The sequence below is a fragment of the Anas acuta genome, chromosome 1, assembly GCF_963932015.1.
Source record: "Anas acuta chromosome 1, bAnaAcu1.1, whole genome shotgun sequence".
NCBI classification, from domain to species: Eukaryota; Metazoa; Chordata; class Aves; order Anseriformes; family Anatidae; genus Anas; species Anas acuta.
In genome coordinates this window covers 1,266,806-1,292,463 of record NC_088979.1, presented here as the reverse complement: position 1 = coordinate 1,292,463, position 25,658 = coordinate 1,266,806, and the positions used below count along the sequence as shown (strand labels likewise).

Sequence of the window (25,658 nt, the reverse complement as noted above, 5' to 3'; positions counted from 1 at the left end):
CCATGGGCACTGTAGTGTTTGTGAAGAGGGGACATACAGCTGTGGATATTGAGGTGTTTGTGAGAAGGACATGTAGCTGTGGGCACTGTGGTGGTTGTGAAGAGGGGACGTATAGCTGTGGGTACCCCGGTATTTGTGAAGGGACATAAAGCTGTGGATATTGAGGTGTCTGTGAAGGGACATACATGTATAGCCGTGGGCACTGCAGTGTCTCTGAACAGGACATATAGCTGTGGGAACTGGGGTGTTTGTGAAGGGACACAGAGCTGTGGGTATTGTGTTTGTGACGGCTGTGGGTATTGTGGTGTTTGTAAGAGGGGAATATTGAGGTGTTTGTGAAGGGACATATAGCCGTGGGCACTGCAGTGTCAGTGAAGAGGACATAGCTGTGGGCACTGGGGTGTTTGTGAAGGGACACATAGCTGTGGGTATTGTGTTTAAAAGAGGGGACAGACATATAACGTAGCTGTGGATATTGAGGTGTTTGTGAAGGGACATATAGCCATTGGCACTGCAGTGTCTATGAACAGGACATATAACTGTGGGCACTGCGGTGTTTGTGAAGGGACACAGAGCTGTGGGCACTGTGGTGTTTGTAAGAGAGGAATATTGCAGTGTTTGTGAAGGGACGTATATTGGGGGCACTGCAGGAAGCGTCTTCACCATCTGTGAAGGAACACATGGCTGTGGGTACTGTGGTGTTTGTGAAGGGACACATAGCTGTGACTATTGTGTTTGTGAAGGCTGTGGGTATTGTGGTGTTTGTAAGAGGAGAATATTGATGTGTTTGTGAAGGGACATATAGCAGTGGGCAGGGCAGTGTCTGTGAAGGGACATAGAGTTACGGGTACTGTGGTGTCTGTGAAGGGGAATATTGAGGTGTCTATGAAGGGACACATAGCTGGGGACATTGTGTTTCTAAGGGGGGAATATTGAGGTGTTTGTGAAGGGACACATAGCTGGGGGCACTGTGGTGTCTGTGAACAGGACATACAGTTGTGGGCATTGTGGCGTTTGTAAGAGGGGAATACTGAGGTGTTTGTGAAGGGACACAAAGCAGCGGACATGGCGGTGTCTGTGAAGGGACACAGAGCTGTGAGCACTGCGGTGTCTGTGAAGAATATTGATGTTTGTGAGAGGGAATATTGATGTGTTTGTGAAGGGACACATAGCTGGGGGCACTGTGGTGTTTTATTTAAGAGGGGAATATTGATGTGTTTGTGAAGGGACACATAGCAGCGGGCATGGTGGGACATAAAGCTGTGGGTACTGCACTATCTGTGACCAGGACACGTAGCTGGGGGCACTGCGGTGTCTGTGAAAGCCCCCAAAACTCCAGATCCCGCCATGTTTGTGAGCAGCACCGATTGACCCCCCCCCCCCCGCCCCTCCCACCCCGGCCGGCGCCAACCGCCCGCGCCCGCCTCCCGCCCCCCCCCGGGGTGTGACGTCACTACCGCGCGACGGGGCGTGACGTCACAGGGCCGCGACGGGCGGGCGTTGCTATGGAGGCGGCGGGGGCTGGTGGTGAGGAGGAGGAGGAGGAGGAGGAGGAGGAAGAAAGAGAAAGAGAAGATGAAGAAGAAGAAGAAGAAGACGAATGGCTGCTGAGCTCCCTGCGCCTGTGAGACGGGCCCTGGGCCTTCAGCCTCCTCCCCTCAGGCCTCTTCCTCCTCCCCGGCCTACCCCCACCCCCCAGGCCTCAGCCTACCCCCCCCCCCCCCCTCAGCAGCCCCCTGTCCCCGCAGGTACGAGGATCTCCACACCTTCGAGCTCCAGGCTCCCACCCGCGTCATCGAATGGGCCCTGGGGAACCGTGAGTGTGGGGGGGAGGGGCTGGGGGGGCCGGGCAGGGGGCCTGAGGGGCTGGGCAGGGGTTCTGGGGGGCCGGGTAGGGGTTCTGGGGGGCCAGGCAGGGGTTCTGGGGGTTGAGGGAGGCATGGCCAGGCTGTGCTGGGGTCCTGAGGGGAGAATGGGGGCTGTATCACCAGGCTGAGAGGCTGGGGAAGTGGGAGAGGGGCTGCACTGGGGTCCTGGGGGGAGAAAAGGGGGAGACAAGGGGCTGGGGGCGTACCGAGGTTCATCCTGGGGCTGTGCTGCAATGCGGGGGCCTGGCCCAAGGTGGGTGTGGTGAGGGGATTGCTCACTGTGACCCTGGTTCCTCACCCCACAGGTGTCTGTGTGGCCGGGTACGGGAGCTCCGTCAGAAATGAGATCCTGCAGCTGCTGCCCCCGCCGACGCTGCAGGCGAAGGAGACCCAGGTGGGTGCTGTGGCTGGGGTGGCATCCCAAACCCAGAGTGTTTTGGCCAGCTCTGGAGCAATTTCGGACCAGAAGCTGAAGCACGCAGACCACCCGGCTGCCGTCCAGCTCGGTGGCAGTCTGGTTGTGAAATCCTGCTGCCCTGCAGACAGCGTGTGCCGTGGAAGCTCCATCTCCAGATGTGTGAATGAAAGCTTTTCCTGGAGAAAGGGGAGAGGTGAGGAGACAAAGAAAACAAAGAAGGGACAGGCTGAGATGCCTGAGCCTGGGGAACCGTGCTGCTGAACAGCGATATTGCCCCGTGATTAGGTGGTAACTGAGCTAAAGGAAGAGGTGGTGTTTGGGCAGGCACGCACAGCCAGCAGCAAACCCAGGCAGAGTGCTTGGCGCAAGCTTTATCTGTATTTTTTCCCCTATCATCAAGGATCCTTCAGCTTTTATATCTGTATTTTTTTTCCCCTATCATCAAGGATCCTTCAGCTTTGTAGCTCCTGTTGGAAGAAGCGTTTAGGGGACAGACAAGAGCTCTAAAATGCCAGAATGCCTCTCATGCCTCTGTCTTTTTTTTTGTGTTAACTGACTGTAAGGGTTTTTGCTGCATTAACTTGAAGAAAATGACTTTTCCTTTGATTTCCAGGGCCTGTGTCCAGAGAGAGACTTCAAGGTGGAATGTGGTGGGTTTTCCAGCCGCCCGGTGTACGGCCTGAAGCACGTGCCAGACACCAGGTATGGACACGGGGTCCTAGCAGAGGAAAAAAACAGTGGAGGAGAGGAGCCTGGTGACTTCTGCCAGGAGGAATATTGGCGAATGTTTGCCCCTCTTCATTCCTGGGTGCTTTTAGAGCACTCCCTGTAGCAGGGAAGCTGAAACTGTTGGCTCAGGCCGCTGGAATGTTGGAGCTGGGTTACAAGAAGCGAGCAGCAGGAGCTGCTGACATCGTGGTGGTCACCAGGGATCCCTCCCTGCCTCACTTGTGAGCAGGGGAGGGCTGCGTGGCTGCCCTGCTCTGCCTTTTTGTGTCATTTTCTTCTGGATTTGGAGGTGCCCAGCAGGCAGAGCAGGTGGTGGCTGCCTCTGCTCCTGCAGATGCAGGTTCAGGAGGCTTTGGCTGGTGCTGGTTGTAGCAAACACGCTTCCCCCTGGCTGATTCATTTCAATTCCTCAGCTTTCACCTCCTACACCAGCCCCCGGTGCTGCTCCGGGGCTCTCTGCCTCGTTCCTAGTCTAGAGCTTTTGGGAAATGTGCTAATTAAATGCCATCGCCTGGGGCTGGGCTGCACAGATCGCCCTGGTGTGAGGAGTTGTGAAACTGCAGTCCTGACGGCTCCTGCACAGCCAGGCTGGGCCTCACCAGGCTGTTTGGGAGGGGGAGGAAGGCTTTTCTCTGCCCCCAGTGAGCCTTGTGGGGTTCTTTTTGTTCCCGCAGCTTGCTGGTGACGAGCGGCCCGCCTGACAGCTCCCTCCACGTCTGGCAGGTGTCAGGAGAGGACTCGGGTAAGGGAACAAGCTTCTGATGTGAGTAGTTTCTCAGCGTGTCAACATCTCTAGCTTCCTCTGCTTCTCGGGGGTAAAACGGGGAGAAAAATCTCCGTCCTGCTCAGCGAGTGAGCGTCCTTTTGTGGCAGAGTTTGGGAACGGCACGACGGCTTGGAAAGGTGTTCACCCCACAGCCCAAACCTCAGAAGGGAGCCAGGAGGTTTTGGCCTGGCGCTGTGGCTTTCCACCTTCTCTTATCTGCGAGCTCTTACGTAAATAAAAATCCCGCTTGTGTGCTTAGCACGAGATTCCCTTAATAACTCGGGGGTAAGAAATAAATTTACCCCACACGTCACCTTTTGGGGGGCACCGTGAGCCAGCTCAGCTCTCCACGCCTGCTTCTAGGAGAGGATTGACGTTGTTCTGTCTCTTCTTGTGAAACACCACCAGAAAAGGAAGTACAAAGTGCTACTCAAATTTCTTTTCTGCTGAAAATAAACACCTTGATTCACAGCTTTTTATGGGTTTTCCTCGATTTCCCAGGGTTTGGTGGCGGTCCTTGCTGGATGGGTTGGAAAACGTAGTTTAATTCTGGAGAGAAAGTTGTAATTTGATTTTTTTGTTGGTGTAGCAGGTTGCAAGGTGTCTCTGTGAAGCAACTTGGTCTTGCGGATTTCTCGCTTCCTGGCGTGTTTTACAGCTGCTTATCTCTCTTTTGAAATAGATGTTATCAAACCTGTAAGTGCCATACCTGCAGAAAATAGCACCGGGCAGGCTTGGGCTAAAATTGCGACGATTTCGACCAAAGCCCCGTGGGTCCTTCACGGCTCCAGAATCGACAATGTCCGGATCACGGAGGTGGAATCGCAGAAAAACGTCTACGTGGCAGGTATCCAGACCAAGCCTGAGGGAGTCTGGCTTTGCAGAGCTGAATTTTGGGTGAGGCGAGGATAACTGCTCGGGTGGCAAACATTTCCTTAGCTGGGGTGCCTTCAGCCGCGTGCCAGTGCTCTCACGACACCCAAAATCCTTCCAGAAGCTGGAAATCCACAATCTTATCTTTTCCAGCTTCCAGAAGCAGCGAGGAGCTCAGCGGCGTGGCGTTTTTGGACTGCAACACCTTGCTGCTGTGCTGCACGAGGGGGCAGCTGGGGCTGGCTGACGTGCGGCACCCCCAGAGCCCCGTGGAGGCTGCGGCCGTCCCCTCGGCGCCGCGTGGCGAGCGGTGGTGCGCGGGGGTCGGCCACGGACCCCCCGGCTCTGATTTAAGCTCCCAGCCCGTAGCTTTCCTCTCGAGTGGGGGGCACCTCGTCCTAGCAGACGTGAGGAAAATCTCCGAGCCTTTGGCTTCGGCCACGTGCAGAGTTCCCTCTCCAGGCTGCGGGGCCGAGTTCCTGTGCGTCTCCTGGGCTCCTGCCCTGGAAGGCTGCCTGGCTGTTTCAGGTAGGTGCTGTTAGGCTGAGACGTTCCTTTTCTGGAAGTTTTGAGCTTTGCATCAAGCCCAGCTGTATTTTAACCCCCCCTGGTTAGGGAGTGGCTGTTCAGAGCATCAGAGAGGTGAGCTGATAGCCCCCGCGGCTCACCTTTAGCTGCTGCAGGACCCCAAAGCCCAAATCAGCTCCGAGGGGGCTCGCAGCTTCCTTTCTCCAAAAAAAAGACCCCAAACCCTTAGGAAATTCTGCCCTAAGCTTTAGAAAACACGGCTAGTGGCAGCGGGAGCCTGGCCACCATGGGGTGTGCATCCATCAGGCCTGAGCGTGGCAAATCCAGACTCAGGAATGTGCAGTCCTCAGGGATCTGGCCGTGTTTTCCCTGCCCGCTGTTAACTTCAGACAAACTCCTGCTGCTCTGCTGTCACTCCGGGCTCTTCCAGCCCCGTGGGGAGGCAGCTGCGAGCCCGGGGTTGAGCTGGTGACTCCCTCATCTCTCTCCTTTCATTCCAGGCTTTGACGGCACCGTGCAGGTGTACGACACGCGGCGCTGGGACCGCTCTGGCCGGGAGGCAGAGCCGCTCTTCGTCCACAGAGGCCACGCGTTCGGCAGCCTGGATTGCAGCGAGGGCCCTCCCCGGGTCACGGTGCACACGTGGCACCCGCAGAAACCCAGAACTTTGCTGTCAGCAGCCAGCGATGGCTCCCTGCACGTTTGGGACTGGGTTCAGCCCTGCGGGGGCTGTGGGTAGGTCACGTTTTGGGTGAGCTGGGTGTTTCCTGCCTGCCTGCGCGGGCCGGGAGGTTACGAGGTTATTTGTTTGCTTGAAGTCACCGTCCTGAGACAGCTGTAGCTAACGGACACGACTATAAAGAACCATTTTTTTATATAAAATAGCAAGAATTCTGCTTGTGTCACTTGTCCTCCTGTTTACCAGCCTGTAGTTCTCGCCGCGTCCACTAGCAGAGAACATCCTGCTGTCAGCTCATCCCCCCGCCCACGTCGTGTTTGCGCCGTGCCCTTCAGACGAGGAAGAGATATATTAAAAAAAAAAATAAAAGGGCGAGTACAATTTGAGGAAACGGGCTGCTCGGGGGCACGTTTAACCTCCCGGTTTCCGTCCCCAGGCACCGCTGGGGTGGCTGCACGCCCCGCGGGGTGGTGGTGTTTCAGCACTTGTGCGTGGCCTCTGCCACAGGAAGCTGCAGCGTGGAGGCAGCCCGCTGGTGACAGCGCACAGGAAAAGCTTTTCCTCCCCGGCCTGCTGCGAGTTTTGCCCTGCCCCTGTGTCACCAGAGAGCACCCGGCCTCGAAAAAGACCTTTGTAGCTTGTGGGGCTTTGCTTTTCATCAAAAAGTTTAAATTTGGGTGGCTTTTTTGGGGCCTGAGGAGGCCGGGTGGTGATTTGTACAGTCCCTGCGTGTTACCAGGCGGTGCCTGAACACCAAGGGCAGGATGTTTTGAGTGGGCAGGGGGTGCTCACCTGGAAAACAGCCCCCCAGCCCTGCGGGATGCTCACGCTGGAGCGGGCAACAGCGCTGGCCATCCCCTCTTGCCCCTAAACACCCCCATTTTTGGTTATTTCTCCAGGAATTGCCGCTCCCCATCCTCAGAGGAGGGGTGCAAAGGGCTTCTGCCCCGCAGCAGCGAGAGGAAGGTTGAGGACAGGCGAGGCAGGTGGGGACGGGGAGGTGAGCCGGGGCCGAGGAGAGGTTGGGGATGCGATGTTCCGACCTGCGCCGTGTCCTGGCAACAGCTTTTTCCCTGCAGGTGCTAACGCCGAAGCTTGTTCCCGTGTCGGTGAGGAAACAGAGGGCTCTTTCCCAGCTCAGCCCATCCCATTTTCCCGGCTGGTGCCACCCAAAATGTTCCCTGCTGGAGCTCTGAGGTTGTTTCATCACCAGCAGCAGGGCTCAGGTGGAGCTGAGAGCTCCTGCAGGGATTCCTCGTCCTCCTCTCCACCCCTGGGGGGTCTTCAGCAACACCAGGCACCCGTCGGAGGGGCTCACCTGAGCCTCCTCTTCCTCCCTGTTGCCTCCTCTTCCTCCCCGTTTCCTCCTCGGGGTCGTGGAGCAGCAGAGCCCAGCCTGCTTCACGTCACCCTGGTGCAGAGAGGGAAGCAAATTTGGCTTTCTAGGGAAATGGTGCTTAAGCAACAGCAGGGTTTACTCATCTAAACTTCCTCTCTTTTTTTTTTTTTTCTTTTTTTTTTAACCCCCAAAATAACTTCAGCCTCCTCGTCCAGCTTCAACCAGCTCCGCCAGAGGCCTGGAGACGGCCAAAAATGTCAAGTGCTAACAGCTGGGGCTGCGCAGGGGAAGGTTTTAGGGGGGGGTTATCGGGTTTGTGTCCCCGTCCTGCTTCCTCCTGCCCCCCCCAGCAGCACGCCTGCCCAGCGCCACGCAGGGAATTGTCACGTGTGGGGCTGTGCAGCTGGGGTCTTGTGCAACACCGGGGCTGCTGCTTGCAGTACTGCTGCTGGCAGCACTTTTGGAGGGCGCCTGGGCGTTTTTAGGGCGTGCTTGTTCGGCGATTTGTGGCTCTGCGCCGCTCCCTCACCCCGCCGGGGTTGTGTTTGTGGGGAGAAGACGGGGCAGGGGCTGTCCTAGGCTGGGTTTAACGGCTGGTTCTGGGGTTTTCCTGCTTCCCCACAGCAGCTGGAGGCTGGGAAACGTCTCCTGCTCCTGGGGATGTGGCTCTGGAGTGTCCCCAGCTCGCTCTTGGTGCCCGTGGGCACCGCCAGCTCCTTTTTCCAGCAGCCCCCCGCGCTCCAAGGGCACCGCCTGGCCTTGCACTTCGCTTCCAAAATCCCCTCCTGGTCCCCGCTGCTGGCTCCAAAACCTCCAGCCCCCTTGGCACGGGTCCCACCACGACATCCACGTGCCTGCGGGAAGGTCAGCCCTACAGCCAAAAAATTGGCTGGGGGGGGCAGCGGAGGGAGAGGCTGAGTGTGGGGGGCCAGAAGAGCGTCCCAGTACTGGTGTAGAGGCAGGGAACTGGGAATACTGGGGCTGAGCATGGGATGCGGGAGGTTTCCGTGGGTGTTGATGCGCACAGGGAGCCCCCCAATTCCCCCCCCCAGCACCACCAGTGGGTGCCACGCTGGAAAAGACCCCCCAGGACTGGGCTGGGTCCCCTGTCCTGAGCCAAGAGAAGCGTCCAGGCGCCGGGACTGCGTTTTTTTTCAGCTTTCTTTTTTTTTTTTTTTTTTGGTGTTTTTTTGTTGGTTTGTTTGTTTTTCTGAGTTTAATAAACTAGAATAATTTATTTGACAGAACACAGAAACATCACAGATACGGTGGAGAAACCAAAGAAGCAGGTATCCATGAACAGTACAAAGAAACCACTTTACAAAAAAGAAGTACCACGCTGCCCGTCGGCTCTACCCAAAAACAAGGGGGGGGGGGGCTCAGCTCTGTGCCCCCCCAACCCCCCCACACACACCCTGGGGCTCTCCGGTGCCAACGCCGACCCCACTGGCACGAAAAAAGGGTGGCGAGGGTCTCCCAGGAGCTGTGGGAGACCCGAGCCCCCAGCATTTTGGGGGGGACACCATGGCACGGGCTGGGTCCCCGGGCACAATCCGTCCTGGGGACCCCTTGGGGTCCTGTAAAAGGGGGAAAGGGGGGGCCCCGGGACCGGCACCCCCAACCCGGGAGGCACAAGCACGTGGTGAAACGCGGGTTAGGGCAGCGAATGCTGTGCCCCCTTTCCCCCCCCAGCCCCAAAAAGGTGCTTTAACCCATGCAGGCACACAGAGGGGGGAGAAGCATCGATGTGGGGGCAAAGCATCCCCGGGGGGGAAGCCCACGGGAGCTGCAGGTCCCTTCCCCAGCCCCGGCACGGCTCCGTGGGGCACCTAAGAACCAAATCCCCGGGGCTGGACGCTTTAGGATTTGGGGTGGGGAGCAGGGGGGAGCGCTCCTACAGCCCCCCCCAGCCCTGCGCCAGGCAGCACCCGAGGGTCCAAACCAGGCTCGGGCACCCCAGGGTGGGGGGGGACACGCATGCAGCGGGGCCAGGCTGCGGGCAGGAGTTTTGGGGGGGGGGGATGGAGGAGGCGCAGGGGGTGCCCTTTCCCATGAGCAGGCTGCTTAGAAAAGCCCCCCCCCCCCAGTTTCTGCTGCACCCCCCCCATCCTTCCCCGTAGCAAACGGGCGTTGAGAGCGGACGATAAAAAATGCGTAAAAGAAGGCAGCTCATCGGAAAGGGCTCCGGGGGGGGCGCACGGGGAAGGGGCTGGGCATGGAGAGGGTGGGCTGGGGGTGTGCTGAGACCCCCCCCGTGCCCCCCCCCAGGGGATGTGCCCACAGGCAGCTGGATGAAGAGTGAGCAAGACGGCAGGGCTGGAAGGTTATAATTGCGATCGGGTGATCCATAGGCTCCCGGTACAGGTAGAAAACAAAATTAAATCATCATACAAAAAGAGAAGAAGCCGAATGCACGGGGGGCTTACTGGCGCACGCCGGCCCAGCCGGGGATGGAGGGGGGGGTTTAAAAGGGGGGGGTGAGTGGCTCGGAGACGGGGACCGGGGTCCAAAGGGGGGGCCGCTTATCTGTCGTTGAGCTGCGGGGAGTTTGTGCGCTCCTCCTCGTCCTCCTTGTCGTCCTTCATGCCTTTGAGCCGCTGCCGGGCGAAGTCTTCGAAGACGATGTCGTCGTCACTGGCGGAGACACAAGGGACCGGGGGGGTTTATTTGGGGCACGGGTGCTTGCAGCAGCATTTGGGGGGGGGCTCTTAAACCACCCCCATCGTCAGCAGCCAGCCCTGGGTTCTCCAAGCACCCCCTAAAAAATTCGGTGCATCCCTAGGGGTGCGCGCGGCACGCAGGGGGACCCCGGGGTTCGCTCGCTCCCCGGGGACAGCAAACCCGCAGCAAAGCCCCCCCCTCCCCGAAGCCCCCAGGGCACAAAAGTGGGGGTTAACCCGGGGGGTGCAGCATCGCCACCCTTGGGGATTTGGGGGGGGACACGATGGGGACACGGCGGGGACACACCGCGACGCGCGGTCCCGGTGGGCGCTTTCTTACTGTGAGTGTCCTGCTCGGAAAGACATGCAGGGAGGTGGCAAGGAGGGCGAGGGGGGGGCAGAAAAAAATAAAAATAAATAAAAAAAAATAAAAAAAAGGAAAAAAAGGGAAAAAAAACAGGCAGGGCATGCGTTAGGGGGGACGTGCACGGGGTTAGTCAGCAGCAGCCGCACGCGTTAGTGGGGTCGGGGCCAACATGGGGCCATGCATGGCACGGACACGCGTCCCCCCACAGCCCCCCCCCCAAACCCCCCCAAATTTTTTTTTCTTACTTTGTGTCAAGCTCTATCAGGTTTGTGTCTATGGGGGCTTCGTTCTCTGGAACTGAACACAGGCACATGGGTTAGGCACCGCGGGTGAGGGGGGGGCGCATCGCCGGCAGCACCCCTCAGGGACTCAGCCCCCTCCCCAAAAATTTTCACTCCAGGAGTGCCAACGGGGCACTGCGGGGTCCCCAAATCCCCCACCCCCAGGGGGATTCACACCAATGGGTTGCAGCAGAGCTCTGTGACCCCCCACCCCTCTTTGGGGGGGGCTGCCCCGTGCGCCCCGGCAGGGCGGACACTCACCGTCCCGGTGCGCCGGCTCCTCCCTGGGTTTGGGGTGCATCAGCGTGAAGGGGAGCTCCACCGCTACATCGCTGCGAGGGGGGGGACGAGGATGGGGTGAGTTGTAGGGCAGAGCGGGGGGGCTGTGGTTTTAGGCTCCCTCTGGTTTGGGACCCCCCCAGGAGCTCCCCACGCGCGGCTACCCAAGGGTGGGCGCGCGCGCAAAGGGGCAGGAGGGAGGTGAGCGCCAAAAATCTGCCCTTTAGCAGATTTTAGTGGCATTTGGGGCTAAAATCCTGTGGGTTTGGGGGAGATTTGGGGGTGCTGAGCACCCCCATGGGTATAGGGACAGCTGAGATGGGGCAGGACAAAGCTCTGCTTCTGAACCCAGGGGATGGGGGATGCTGCGCGGGCATGGGGTGCCATGGGGAAGGGGCTGCCGCGTGCAGGGGGTGGTCCTGGGGGGATTGGGGTGGGCACGGAGGGGACAGAGGGGACGGGGTGACACAGTGGGGTGAGTGGGGTGGCACACGCAGGCGTTACCTGGAGGCGAGGTCTCCCAGCAGGCTGGGGAGGGTTAAATGAGATGGGAAATTAGTCACCGCTCCCCGTCCCATATCCACATCCCCATCCCATCCCCATCCCCATCCCCATCCCATCCCCATCCCATCCCCATCCCAATCCCATAGCCCCATCCCCATCCTCATCCCATCCTCATCCCATCTCCATCCCAATCCCATCTCAATCTCATCCCATCCCCATCCCATCCCCATCCAATCCCAATCCCATCCCATCCCCAACCCCATCCCATATCCCCATCCCCAACCCCATCCCATCCCAATCCCATCCCAATCCCAAATCCACCCCATCCCATCCCATCCCATATCCCCATCCCCATCCCCATCCCCATCCCATCCCCATCCCATCCCCATCCCCATCCCACCCCCATCCCATCCCCATCCCATCCTCATCCCATCTCCATCCCAATCCCATCTCAATCCCATCCCCATCCCATCCCCAATCCCATCCCAATCCCATCCCAATCCCAATCCCAAACCCATCCCATCCCCATCCCCATCCCATCCCATCCCCATTCTCATCCCATCCCCATCCCATCCCCATCCCATCTCCATCCCAATCCCATCCCCATCCCCTCCTCATCCCATCCCCATCCCATCCCCATCCCCATCCCATCCCCATCCCAATCCCATCCCCATCCCATCTCCATCCCAATCCCATCCCCATCCCCTCCTCATCCCATCCCCATCCCATCCCCATCCCAATCCCATCCCCATCCCATCTCATCCCCATCCCCATCCCATCCCCATCCCATCCCCATCCCCATCCCATCCCCATCCCCATCCCATCCCCATCCCAATCCCATCCCCATCCCATCTCATCCCCATCCCCATCCCATCCCCATCCCATCCCCATCCCCATCCCATCCCCATCCCATCCCCATCCCCATCCCAACCCCATCCCCATCCCATCCCCATCCCATCCCCATCCCCACCCTCATCCCATCCCCATCCCATCCCATCCCCATCCCATCCCCATCCCAATCCCATCCCCATCCTCATCCCGACCCCATCCCCATCCCCATCTCATCCCCATCCCATCCCCATCCCCATCCCATCCCATCCCATCCCCATCCCATCCCATCCCCATCTCCATCCCATCCCCATCCCATCCCATCCCAATCCCATCCCATCCCAATCCCCATCCCATCCCCACACTCACCCTCCTCGCGACACCACCAGCTTCACCTTCACCTTGTAGGACACGATGATGCCCAGGATCTCCTTGTTGGCCCCATCCCTCAGCCTGCAGGAAGGGGATGGGGGGGGACATCAGCATGGGGGTGTCCCACCGGGTCTGCCCCTATTGGGGTGGCACCGAGGGGGGGGACAGGGGGGGGTCTCACAGCGTGCTGGAGGCCAGGTTGGTGTCCTCGTGCTTCAGCTTCCCGTCCAGCGCCAGCCCCCGCTTCTCCCGGTTGTTGGCGAGGAATGGGGTCAGGGTGTACACCTTACAGAAGGTCGAGCTCGGGGCCACCATGTCACTGGGGGGGTGACAATGGGGACGGGGGGGTCAGCCCCGAAACCCCCCCGGGGAAGGGCTGGGGGTTGATGGGGTCGGGGCAGGTTGGGAAATGGGGTGAAACGCTGCAGTTTTGGCTCTGCTTCGTTTATTGAGGGCGCGGTGTGGCAGCACCATGTCCCCCCCCCCATGAGCACCCTACATGGGGTGGAGTTTGCCATCAAAAATGGCCAGATTTTGCCAAAAAAAATAATAAAAAAAAAAAATAACAATTTCCATCTCCCCACCGGTCCCACCAGGCTGCGCACACCAGATCCATCCCCCCGCTGACCCCAAATGATTGAGTTCGGGCAGGAGACCACCCCCAAAAACTGGGCACCCCACGGGGTCCCCCAAAAGCCCCCCAAAACCCCCCAAAAAACCCCCATCACTCACTCAGCATCCTCCACGGCCACGGGGCACTTGTACTGGGCGGTGTTGAAGAGGCAGATGTCGGCGTACTGGCGCACTGGGGTGGGAGATGGAGAGCAAAGGGAGGGGGGGTCACGGTGTATATGGGGGGGGGTCCCAACCCATAAGGAGGACCCCGGGGGCGTCCCCAAACCTCACCTGAGATTTTGATCTTCTTCACCGTCTTGTTGGTGTTGTTGGTGACGTGCACGTTGACGCTGATGGGCTCCCCGTGGTAGTAAATCTGCGGGGAACGGGGGATGTGAGCGCACCGTACCCCTCCCCGGAGCCACCCCAATGGGGTTGTGACCCCCCAGGACCACCGACCCCAAACCCACCTCCTTGTCCAGGGACGCCTCGAGGTGCAGGGGCTTGTCGGACATGAGGAACTGCCGGGTGGTCTCTGCCATGGGTTGGGGGCCGGGTCGCTCCGGGGCGTACTGCACCTTGCGGATGACCAAGCGCACCGAGTTCCTGCGGGGACGAGGACAGGGTACGGGTGTCCAGCTGCTGGCAGCTCTCCCCGTGTCGTTTTGGGCAAGTTTGGGGTCAAATCCTTCTTTTCACACGGCCCAGGTTGGCCCTACCAAGGGGCTCGCTCAGTAGCCCCACAGCCATGCCATCCTCACTGTATCCCAAAGGACATCTCCATCCCTAACCCATCCCAAAGGACATCTCCATCCTGACCCCATCCCAAAGGACATCTCCATCCTGACCCCATCCCAAAGGACATCTCCATCCCTAACCCATCCCAAAGGACATCTCCATCCTGACCCCATCCCAAAGGACATCTCCATCCCTAACCCATCCCAAAGGACATCTCCATCCCAACCCCATCCCAAAGGACGTCTTCATCCTCACCACATCCCAAAGAACATCTCCATCCCTAATCCATCCCAAAGGACATCTCCATCCCAACCCCATCCCAAAAGACGTCTCCATCCCAACCCCATCCCAAAGGACATCTCCATCCCTAATCCATCCCAAAGGACGTCTTCATCCTCAACACATCCCAAAGGACATCTCCAGCCTCACCACATCCCAAAGAACATCTCCATCCTTAATCCATCCCAAAGGACGTCTCCATCCCCACCACATCCCATAGGACGTCTCCATCCCAACCCCATCCCAGAGGACATCTCCATCCCTGCCCCATCCCAGAGGATGTCTCCATCCCAACCCCATCCCAAAGGATGTCTCCATCCTTTCCCCATCCCAAAGGACATCTCCGTCCCAACCCCATCCCAGAGGACGTCTCCATCCCTGTCCCATCCCAAAGGACACCTCCATCCCAACCCCATTCCAAAGGACATCTCCATCCCAACCGCATTCCAAAGGATGTCTCCATCCCAACCCCATCCCAAAGGACATCTCCACATCTCCATCCCCACCCCATCCCATTGGAAATCTCCATCCCAACCGCATTCCAAAGGATGTCTCCATCCCAACCCCATCCCAAAGGACATCTCCAAATCTCCACTCCTGCCCCATCCCAAAGGATATCTGCATCCTCACCCCATCCCAAAGGACATCTCCATCCCTGTCCCACCCCGAAGAACATCTCCATCCTTTCCCCATCCCAAAAGACATCTCCATCTCAACCCCATCCCAAAGGATATCTCCATCCCTGCCCCATCCCAAAGGACACCTCTACCCTCACCCCATCCCAAAGGACACCTCCATCCCCACCCCATCCCAAAGGACATCTCCACCCCTGCTCCATCCCAAAAGATGTTTCCATCCCAGCCCCATCCCACCCACTGTGGGGTGCCAGAGCCAGGAGCCCCCTCCCCTGTCAGCCCCATGCCCCCTGTCCGGGCACCCTCATCCCATGCTGACGTCCTCCCCCCTCACCTCTTGTGGATTTTCTCCTCCAGGTTCTCCGCGCAGAAAGCTTTGACCTCATAGTCCACACCGCAGGCCTGCAAAGCAGGAGGGGGGGGCAGAGGAGGAGGCCGATGAACCCCCTCTGCACCCCAAATCCCGTGCACGACACCCTGGCATCCCATCCCCAAACGTGTCCCCAGCCCAGGGACATCACCTTTTGGGCTCCCTGGGGTGGTTTTACCCCGATTCAAGAGCCGGGCTTTGCTGGGAAGGGCTGGGGGGGACACCCAGGGGGGTCACAATCCCATGGGACACGGCAGGGTGACCCCAGGTGCTCCTTACCTTCCCCGTGTCCTCGGGGCCCGGCTGCAGCGTGACGGAGCAAGGCAGGTTGGGGGGGATCTGAAACAGAAAAGGGGGGTGAGGACCCCTGCCCCAAAACCCCCTCCCCAGGGGGCTGTGGCATCCTGGGCACCGGGGAGGGGACGGGCAGGGGGGCGTCAGGGTTAATCCGAAAAGACCCCGGAGACCCAAACCCCGAGGAGTTCCGAGCCGTGCTAATGCGCTTTTTTTTTTTTATTATTATTATTTTTTATTTTTTTTTCGGTTTAATCCGGGGGATTTGGAGGAATTAAGGTTGTTTTGCAAGGGCTCGCGCCTGGTTGTGATCCCGTTGATCCCCGGGGGGGGTTTAGCCTGGAAAACGGCACCGGGGTCCCCCGGGGGGGCTCAGGGTGCCCGTGCCCCCTCGCCACGGGGGGGGGTGGAATTTGCCCCCCGTTATCTACCAAAACCCCAAATTTTGCTCCCCGCCGCCAGCTCGGGAGGGCTGAGATGGAAATTTCCTCCCTCTCCTCCCCGGCTCCCAGACCAGGCTGGAATTAACGCAGCTAATTACCGCCGCAATTAAAGCGTGGCGGGGAGGAACGGCTCCGATCCCCTGCGGCTCCCCGGGGATTTGGGGCTCCCCGGGGCTCTGCTTCGCTCAGGGGGGGGACCCCCCTGGGGCTGTGCCACCGCCTGGCCACGGACCCCCTGCGCCACCAGGCCCCTGCCTCAGTTTCCCCACTGGCTGCATCGTGCAGAGGCCACCACGTCCTCACCCCAGCACCCTTTTGGCCACCCCAAATCCCCCAGGGATGCTGTGCCCCAAAAATCCCCGCGCCCCAGCACCCAGCACCCACACAGGCGATTTTGCGCCCCAGGGACGAGCCGGGGAGCGGCACCACCCCGATTTCTCCCCCCATATGGGGGGGGCGAGAGGAAGAGGAGGGGGTCCCCACCTCGAAGGTGAAGGGGTAGGCGTGCTCGCCCAGCTTCTTGATCAGCCGCTCCTGCAGCCGCGTCAGGGGTTTCTTCTCCTCGGGGACCGGGGGAAACGCCTGCACGTTGGCCACGAACAGGTCCTTGCGGAACGTCAGCCCCAGCACGTCCAGGTCCTCGCGGCCGTAGCGGAAGGCGCAGGTCAGCGTCACGAAGACTGGGGGGTGGGAAAAGTTGGGGGACGCGGTGGCGTCACGGCACGGTGGCACCGTGGCACGGTGGAATTAAGGCACGGTGACAGCACGGCACGGTGGCATCACAGCATGGTGGCACCATGGCATGGTGACACCATGGGCATGGGCATCGTGGCACAGCAGTACCCCAGCACGGTGGCACCATGGCATGGTGGAATCAAGGCACGGTGACACCATGGCACAGTGGCACTGTGGCATGGTGTCATTGTGGCACGGTGGCATGGCACTGCAGCATGGTGGCTTTACGGCACAGTGGCACCATGGCACAGTAGCATCAAGGCACAGTGACACCATGGCACCGTGGCACTGTGGCATGGTGGCACCATGCCACGGTGACACCACAGGCATAGGCATCATGGCACAGTGGCACCACAGCATGGTGGCATCACAGCATGGTGGCATCAAGGCACGGTGACACCGTGGCACAGTGGCACAATGGCATGGTGGCACCACGGGCATGGGCATCGTGGCACAGCGGTACCCCAACACGGTGGCACCATGGCATGGTGGAATCAAGGCACGGTGACAGCGTGGCACAGTGGCACCCCAGCATGTTGGCACCACGGCATGGTGGCATCACAGCATGGTGGCACCATGGCACGGTGACATGGCATTGCAGCATGGTGACACCATGGCACGGTGGCACCATGGCATGGTGGAATCAAGGCACGGTGACACCATGGCACCGTGGCACTGTGGCATGGCACTGCAGCATGGTGGCACCATGGCACGGTGGAATCAAGACACGGTGACACCATGGCACGGTGACAAAACGGCATGGTGGCACCATGGCACGGTGACACCCCAGCTCCCCCCAACCCCACCAGTTTCAACCCAGGTGGCACCGGGACGCAGCGGTGGCACCCAGGAGGTGCCGGGAGGTGACAGGGAGCTGGGGACAAGTGGCACCGGTTGGGTCCCCGTGGCACAGGGATGGGGACGGGGGCGCGACCTCGGGGCAGCCACCGCAGAGCAGGGGGGGGGCTGGAAAACCTCACCCAAGGGCCCTGCAAACCCCAACACCCGCTGGGACCACACGGGGGGGGGGGGGGGGGATCGTTGTCCCCTATGGGTGCCACCCCCCTGTCCCCAAGCGCCAGGGCCCCCCCCGAGGTTACCTTTCCTCTCCTTCAGGTACTCGGGATCCACCAGCACCACTCCGTCTGCAAGGGAAGAGCAGCAGGGTGGGGGGGACGTGCCAGCAGGGGGGGGGGGGACACGCAGGGACCCTTGGCACGTCCCTGTCACCACCCTGGGGGCCACCGGCACCGCTGCGAGCAGGGGGACCCCCGGCCCCACTCACCCACGGGGTCCACCACGTCGATGTGGTCCACGAAGTCCCGCTTCCCCAGGTAGACGGTGAGCTGCGGGGACACGAGAGGGACAGCGGGGTGAGGGGGCTGCCCCAAATCCCTGTCCCAAATCCCTGTCCCAAATCCCTGTCCCAAATCCCTGTCCCCACCTCGCTTTTTTTTTGGGGGGGAAACTGAGGCACGGGGCGCACGGGCATCACCCGGAGCCGGGCAGGAGGAGGAAATTTGGGCGCAATGGGGAGGTCCCCGAGCGCACGCACCATTATGGACCCCACAGTGGGGACTGCCCCAGACCCTTTGAAGCCCCCTGGCGCAGGGACCGTGCCCCCCCAATTTGGGAGAGGCTCTGCGGTGAGGATGGGGGCTGCAGGGTGCAGATTTGGGGTGGTTTGGCCCCTATGGGGACGCCGCCGTCCCCAATCCTTTTTCGCCACGCGCACCCAAAAGGCTGCGAGGAGGGAGCGGTGCCGAGCCCGGGATGCTGCCGAGCATCACACCGGGGGTACCCAAAGATTTCGGGACCCCCCCGAAATCACAGAGGGGACGCCGGAGGGAGAAGCAACCCCAGGAGCTCCCGGCAGCCGCTGCCTGGCTCCGTCCCCGCAGCCCTCCCCACAAAATCCGATTTGCGCCGCCCCAGCTGGAGCTCGTTAGACCCCAGCCTCATCCCATTAGGGGAAGCCCCCCCCCAGCCCCAAATTAAAGCCCTGACCGTGGGCATGGGCACGCGCCCCCAGACCCTGCCGTGCCTCAGTTTCCCTTCTGGGGACAGGGGGACCCCTGAGGCGGCGCTTACCTTCCCGTTGGGACTCGCCTTCTTGAACACCCTACAAAAAAAAAACAAAGGGGAAGGGGCGTTAGGGGGGCACGGGGATGGGGTGGGGGCCACGGTGCCGAGCTCCCAGCCCCTGCCTCAGTTTCCCCTTGGGGCTGGAAAGGGGCCGGATCCAGCCAGTGCCCTCGCTCCCGGCTCCTGGCAGCCTCGCAGCTGGCAGCCGGAGGTTTTTCCCACTTAATTCCCCCCCAGGGAAGCTTTTCCTATAAATCCGGCCGCGCCGGCGGTGTCTCCTTACAGCTGCTGGCCCGCAGCGAGCGCTCGGGGCTGGGCACCGCGCTGCTCCTGGTGCCGGCAGCACCATGTGTGGGGTTTTGGGGGGCTCCAACGGGTCCCCCCCAGCCCCATCCAGCTGAGCGAGGTGCAGTGCAAGGTGCTGGTGCTGTGCGAGGCGTTGTGCAAGGGGTTGGTGCAAGGGGTTGTGCAAACACCCTGCTATGGTGAGCACCAAGCAATGGCCCCGCCGTTCAGGGCGTTGTGCAAGGTGCTGTGCAAAGAGCCTGCCGTGCAAAATGCTGAGCAAGGTGCCAGCAACGTGCAAGGTGTTGTGCAAGTGCCACGCAAGGCCCTGCTGTGCAAGGTTCTGTGCAAGATGTTTGCAAGATGCCAGCGCTGTGCAAAGTGTCAGTGCTGTGCAAGGTGCTGTGCAAGGTGCCGTGCAAAGTGCCGTGCAAAGGCCGTGTTGTGCAAGATGCCAGCGCTGTGCAAGGTGCCATGCAAAGTGCCGTGCAAAGGCCCTGTTGTGCAAGGCGCTGTGCAAGGTGCCAGCAATGTGCAAAGTGTTGTGCAAGGTGTTGTGCAAAGGCCCTGCTGAGCAAGGTGCTGTGCAAGGTGCCAGTGCTGTGCAAGCTGTTGTGCAAGGTGTTGTGCAAAGTGCCATGCAAAGGCCCTGCTGTGCAAGGTGTCTGCAAGATGCCAGCTCTGTGCAAGGTGCCATGCAAAGTGCCGTGCAAAGGCCCTGTTGTGCAAGGCACTGTGCAAGGTGCCAGTGCTGTGCAAGGTGTTGTGCAAGGCATTGTGCAAAGGCCCTGCTGTGCAAGCTGTTGTGCAAGGTGTTGTGCAAAGGCCCTGCTGTGCAAGCTGTTGTGCAAGGTGTTGTGCAAAGGCTCTGCTGTGCAAGGTGCCAGTGCTGTGCCAGGTGTTGTGCAAGGTGTTGTGCAAAGGCCCTGCTGTGCAAGGTGTTTGCAAGACGCCAGCACTGTGCAAGGTGCCATGCAAAGTGCTGTGCAAAGGCCCTGTTGTGCAAGGCGCTGTGCAAGGTGCCAGTGCTGTGCAAGCTGTTGTGCAAGGTGTTGTGCAAAGGCTCTGCTGTGCAAGGTACTGTGCAAGGTGCCAGTGCTGTGCAAGGTGCCGTGCAAAGTGCCGTGCAAAGGCCCTGCTGTGCAAGGTGTCTGCAAGATGCCAGCGCTGTGCAAGGTGCTGTGCAAGGTGCCAGAGCCGTGCAAGGCGCCGTGCACAGACCCTGCTGTGCAAGGTGCTCTGCAAAGCACCACCGCAACGCAAGGTGCCACGCGGAGGCCCTGCAGCATGAGACATTGTGCAAGGTGCAGCCCAGGGAGTTGTGCAAGGAGTTGTGCAAGGAGTTGTGCAAGGAGTTGTGCAAGGAGCCACGCCACGCACGGCCGGGCTCCCTGCAAGCTGGGAACAGCGGGGCAGAGAGGGGCAGGGTCCCTTTTGGGGGGTGTGGGGGGGTCCCCGGGCAACCCTTGTGCAGCAAAACGCAGGGGGCAGACGCCCAGAGCCCTCCTCGCCCTTCCCAGCTTTTTAGGATTCCCAAATATCCGAAGGGAACCCCCCAAAAAAAAACAAGGTTTGCAGGTGGGGGGGGGCGCCCCTCCCCGCCTCCCCCTGGCGCACGGCCACCCCGTAATGGGCTCTCCCCGGATAATCCGCGCTGGCCGTGAAATCCTATTAAAGCTGCCCTGGAAAATTAGCAGCGGGCCCGAAACCATCCCAAAACGAACGCCGGGCGCTCCCCCCACGGCGGGAGAAAGGAAGGAGAAAAGAGCCGAAACCCCGCGTTTTTGGGGCAGGCGAAAAGGCGCCGTTTTTTTATATTTTTTTATTATTTTTTTTTGCCAGGAAGCGCCGTTCATTCATTTGGTTCCAGAAGGGGGGAAACACCAAAAGTGCGTTTCCGCCCCCAAAACCTCCCCGCTCAGGTCCCCTTGTGCCACCGGGGACTTTTTGGGGTGCGGGGGGGACCCCACAGAGCCCGGCCACGGCTCTGGGTGGGGACACAGGGGACCACGAGCGTCCTGGTGGCCTCGTGCGCCAGCATCCCCGGTCCCCAGGGGCTCCGTGTCCCTGCGTCCCCATAATTGTCCCCTGGGGGCTCTGTCCCAGTGTCCCCATGTCCCTACAGCCGTGTCCCAGTGTTTTTGGGTCCTGCATCCCTGCCCCGATGTCCCTGCGCCTCTCTGGCCCCGTGCCCGATGTCCCTGTGCCCGCTGTGCCGTGACATGGGGACACGGGGACACGGGGCCACCAGGGCGATGGCCAAGGCCACCCCATGGCGAGCAGGGTGTGCGGGGGCTGGGGGACATCTCCTTGACCCTATAAGAGCAGCAGGGAAATGGGGACACGGAGAAACCCCCCCCCAAAAGGGGCACCCACAACCTGGGGGCTCCCCGGGGACCTCCCGGGTGCGCTCTGGGGCGCAAAGCACCCACGGGACCGGGGTGGATATGGGACCCCGGCTACGGGCTGGGTGTCACGGCCCTATAGAGAGCGTCACGGCCCTATAGGGCGAGCAAAAAGGGTGTGCTACGGGCGTGCAAAACCGGGGGGGTGCAGGGCCACCGGGGCGAGGCACCTTCCGGGTGCAAACGGAGCCGCCGCAGCGCCGGCACCGCCCGTCTCCGGGCACCCAAGGGTGACCCCATAAAGGCACCGGGGTCCCTCCGCGCATCGGGGTCCCTCGGGTGCCCTCTCCCCAATGGGGTTGGCTCGGTCCCGCTGCCGGGAAGTCCCCACGGCCTCCTGGTGGCCCCGATCCCACAACCCCGGCGCACGGCAGAGCAGGAAATAATTACTCACGGCACCCGCCCGCAGCTGCGGGGCCACCCCGATCCGGGGCATGGCCGGCACCGGGGGTGGGGGGGACGTGGGGTGGCCCCACCCTGGGGGTGTGGGGACCCTAAAGCACCATGGTGTGGGTGCAGCACCCCATAGCCTCATGGTGTGGGTGCAGCACCCCATAGATCAATGCTCTGGGTGCAGGGACCCTAAAGCACCATGGTGTAGGTGCAGGGACCCCATAGCCTGGTGGTTTGGGTGCAGGGACCCTAAAGCACCATGGTGTGGGTGCAGGGACCCCATAACCCCATGCAGTGGGTGCAGGGACCCTAAAGAACCATGCAGCAGGTGCAGAGACCCCAAAGCCCTACACTGTGGGTGCAGCACCCCACAGCCCCACACTGTGGGTGCAGGGACCCCAAAGCCCTATGCTGTAGGTACAGCACCCCATAAACACACACTGCGGGTACAGGGACCCCACAGCCCCACACAGTGGGTGCAGGGACCCCAAAGCCCCATCCTAGGGGTGCAGCACCCCACAGCCCCCCCAAGCTAGGGGGGGATCTCCCTGCCCCAAACCAGCACCGTTTAGGGAATAGCACCAGGGATGGGGTGCCTGACCCCATGGGACACCCTGAACGGGGTGGGGGCTCCCCCAGACCCCACAATAGGATTTTGGCCCCCCCTTTGCCTGCTGCCACCCCACCCCGAGCTGGGGAGGGAGGGAAGAGGAAGCGCGAGGCCTTCCCTCCCCCCCCCGGCCCTTCCTGGTGCTGAGAGCTGGGGACGTGAGCAGGAAGCTGCCGTTGGCCCTATAAATCCCCTATTTCCCCCTCCATGGGGGCTGAGGGACCCCCGCTGTGGGGTTAGCAGCCCTATACCCCCCCCACCCCACCCCAGCACCCTGCCATGGGGCTGTGGGGTTGCGCCCGGGGTGTCCGGATCGTCCGCATCGATCGGGTTCCTTAACGAGCTCGTTAACGAGCTCGGCCCTAACGAACCTCTTCATTTGGTGGCCGCTAATTAATGGGGTCCCCGCTCCTCCAGATCCACCAGCGATGCCATAAATCCCCCCAGGGGTGGGGGCCAAGCTGCTGCCACCCACTCGCTCCAGGGGGGGGTCTCCGATAACCACCGGGTCCCCCTGCGCGTCTCCAAGATCCCCGACCCCATAAAGGAGGGGGGGTTTTCGGCCCCAAAATCCTCTCCCAAAATCGCTCGGGTCCCTTGGCACGGAAGCGCGCTGGGATCCGGGATGTCTGGATCCCGCTGTTATTTAGGAGTTTGTTCTCCAAACAAAGTCCAGGAAGCCAAAGTCTCCCCTCCCGGGCCGGTGGCCAGGGCTCGTTCCCGCACCCGTCGAGTGGCCGAGGTCCCCGGCCCGGTTCCTGACCCCATAACCAACCCTGGAGGCACCCCAAAAGGCTCTCCGGGGTTTAGGGCCGCAGTTTGGGGTTAGGACCCCACTGATGGTCCCCTATCCATCATGGGTAGGGGCCATCTCCTGGCACCAGCACCCCAAAAACCCCCACAGCGGGTGGTCCCAGGATGACACCTTTGTAGGAACGGGTCCAGGGTGAGGTTTTGGGGACGCCCATCCCATATTTGCCCCCTCCCAGCTCCGTTTTTGCCCCCACACGACCACCACGGCACCGGTGCCGGGGGACGCACGGGTTTTTGGAGATGCTGCAAAGAAGCAGGCGACGCTCGGCCGCTTATGGGGTCAGGGCAGCCCCGGTGGTGCCAGCGGCTGTAGGGCTCTGGTGCTGACCCCATAGAGACCTTCCCGGGCTCCTTGTAGGGCAGGGATTTAGGGGGGCTCATCGGGAGGCGGCTGCTGGTGCCGGGGAGCACCCATGGGTGCAGGGCCGGCTCCTGCACCAGGGGCTCATCCCAGGCGCACCCCAAACCTGGCGACACCAATATGGGGTGCGGGAACCGTGCTAAAAGCGGGGTGTCCCCCCCCCAACCCCACAAAGCAGACATTGGGATGGGTGGAAAGGGTCTTTTGGGGCATCCCCGGAGCCCGGTGGCGAAGCGGCCGCAGCTCCGTGCCCCAACCCCCCCAGGGGGTCCCTGGGGAACACCAAACCCCACTGAATGACTCAGAGGGAGGGCGGCCCTATAGGGCTGCTCCCCACACCCTCCAGCTGCTCCTAATTCCATCCCGACCCTTTTAATAACCCGCAGGGATTCGGGAACAACAATGGGGCCACCGCCGGAGCGCACCGGGAAACCCGAGCGGCCGCGCACGGCGCACGAGGGTTTTGGGGTTTAGGGCTGGGGAGGGGGGGGGGATTTGGGGTTTGTCATCCCAATCCCTCATCTCCTGGGCATTTGAGGGCCCCGAGCTGTGGTTTTGGGGTGGTGGGATGCAAAAAGCCCCCCCCGCCAGGCCCCAAAAGCAGCACCCACCCCGTACCCAAAAGCGCCCCGGGGAAGCCGAGCTCGCCGTGGGGTCCCTTGGGTGCCCCCGTCCCCGTTGCGTAGGAAAGGGGGGGGCTTCCCCAAAACCCCCCCAAATGGAAACGGGGGGGGGGGGGGTTTGGGATAAAATCACCGCGCTCCCAGGGGCACGGCCACGTCCCCAGGGTGGGGGGCGCGGGGGCTGCCGTCCCCAACCAAAGCAGGGGTCCCCGCGGCGCGTCCTCCCCCCGGCGCTTGGGGGGGGGTCCCCAAAACCCCCCCCCCCCAGTGCCACCCCAAATGGCTGCAGCGTTTCTGGAAGCTTCTGCCAGAGCAGGGCCGAGCCCCCCCCCGAGCCCCCCCCCGAGCCCCCAGCTTCCCCTGCTGCTGGGGGGCACGGGGGTGCCCTCAATTTCAGGGGACCCCAAAACCTCACCGCGGGGGCTGGGGGGCCGGGGGCAGGATGAGGCCGTCCCCGACCGCTCCTGGGGGGCGAGCGGCAGCCCCGAGCCCCCCCCCCCAAACCCCCCAGCACCTGGCCCTAAATAATTAAGGACAGGCAGGGAAATGGGGGCAGCACAGCGGGGTGGGGGGGGGGCAGCGGGGCCCCCCCAGGAGCAGGGTTGGGGGCGCACAGGAGGCGATGCTGAGCCCCCCCCCCCCATCCCCATCCCCAGGGACCCCCCAAATTCCCGTGCGCACTCCCGGGGGCGCGCACCCACGCGTGCGCCCCCCCCCCCCGCCCCAATGCGGGAGCACAGGGGGGGGGGCACAGCGCCTGCACCCCCCCCCGGGGAACCCCAAACACCCACAGGGGGGGTCCCCAAGGGGGTCAAAGCCCCCCCCCCAACTAGGGCGCACGGAGAGGGGGGGGTGCATGGAAAGGGGGGGGGGGCGTGGGAACGGCGCCGGCGCGGCCCCCCCCGGCTGTCACCGCGCTGCGTGCACGCGTGTTTGCACGCGTGTGCCCCCCCCCTCTGCGCCCCCCCCCCTTTGCGCGCCCCCCTCCCCAAATCCGCACTCACCGGGTGCCTTTGTCTCCCATGGCCCCGCGGATGCCGCGGCCGGGCAGCGCCGGCGGAGCTCGGAAAATTCCCGGTGGGGGGGGGACACGGGGAGGGGGGGGGGTCTTGGGGGTGGGGGGGTCACTGGGGAAGGGGGGGGGGCGCTGAGCACGGCCCGGCCCGGCCCCGAGCGCGCTGCGCCCGCTGCAACGCCGCGGCCCGGCCCGGAGCTTGTTGGGGGGGGGGGGGGGGGGGGAAAAACGGGCTGGGGGGGGGACGGGGAAGGGGGGGGCGCCCCCGCGCGGGCACGCGTGGGTGTGCACGGGGAGGGGCGTGCACGGGGAGGGGCGTGCACGGCGGGCAGGGCGCGCACACGCGTGGGGAGGGGCGTGCGCGGGGAGGGGCGTGCATGGGCACGGTGCTGTGCGCGCGCACGGGGCCGGGGAGGGGCGTGCACACGCGCGCACACGCGCACGCAGAGGGCTGGGGGCGGGCACACG

At 61.8% G+C, this 25,658-nt stretch overlaps 2 protein-coding genes across 2 annotated transcripts; one reads left to right on the top strand and one right to left on the bottom strand.

The window, feature by feature from the left end:
* The first annotated feature begins 1,456 nt into the window (after positions 1-1,456).
* Positions 1,457-6,078, top strand: WDR73 (WD repeat domain 73). The gene is made up of 8 exons (XM_068685513.1): positions 1,457-1,624; positions 1,749-1,816; positions 2,174-2,262; positions 2,900-2,988; positions 3,690-3,757; positions 4,464-4,628; positions 4,808-5,182; positions 5,683-6,078. The coding sequence occupies exons 1-8, from the start codon at positions 1,506-1,508 to the stop codon at positions 5,919-5,921; spliced, it is 1,212 nt and encodes a 403-aa protein (XP_068541614.1). The 5' UTR covers positions 1,457-1,505; the 3' UTR covers positions 5,922-6,078.
* Positions 6,079-8,386: 2,308 nt separating this feature from the next.
* On the bottom strand, positions 8,387-25,330 carry ARRB1 (arrestin beta 1). The gene is made up of 16 exons (XM_068685386.1): positions 25,180-25,330; positions 18,692-18,722; positions 17,886-17,946; positions 17,701-17,745; positions 16,349-16,545; positions 15,408-15,467; positions 15,093-15,160; positions 13,577-13,712; positions 13,398-13,482; positions 13,224-13,296; positions 12,673-12,810; positions 12,489-12,572; positions 11,292-11,315; positions 10,770-10,840; positions 10,473-10,524; positions 8,387-9,834 (listed from the first exon to the last, which is right to left on the bottom strand). The coding sequence occupies exons 1-16, from the start codon at positions 25,197-25,199 to the stop codon at positions 9,723-9,725; spliced, it is 1,257 nt and encodes a 418-aa protein (XP_068541487.1). The 5' UTR covers positions 25,200-25,330; the 3' UTR covers positions 8,387-9,722.
* Between the last annotated feature and the right edge of the window lie 328 nt (positions 25,331-25,658).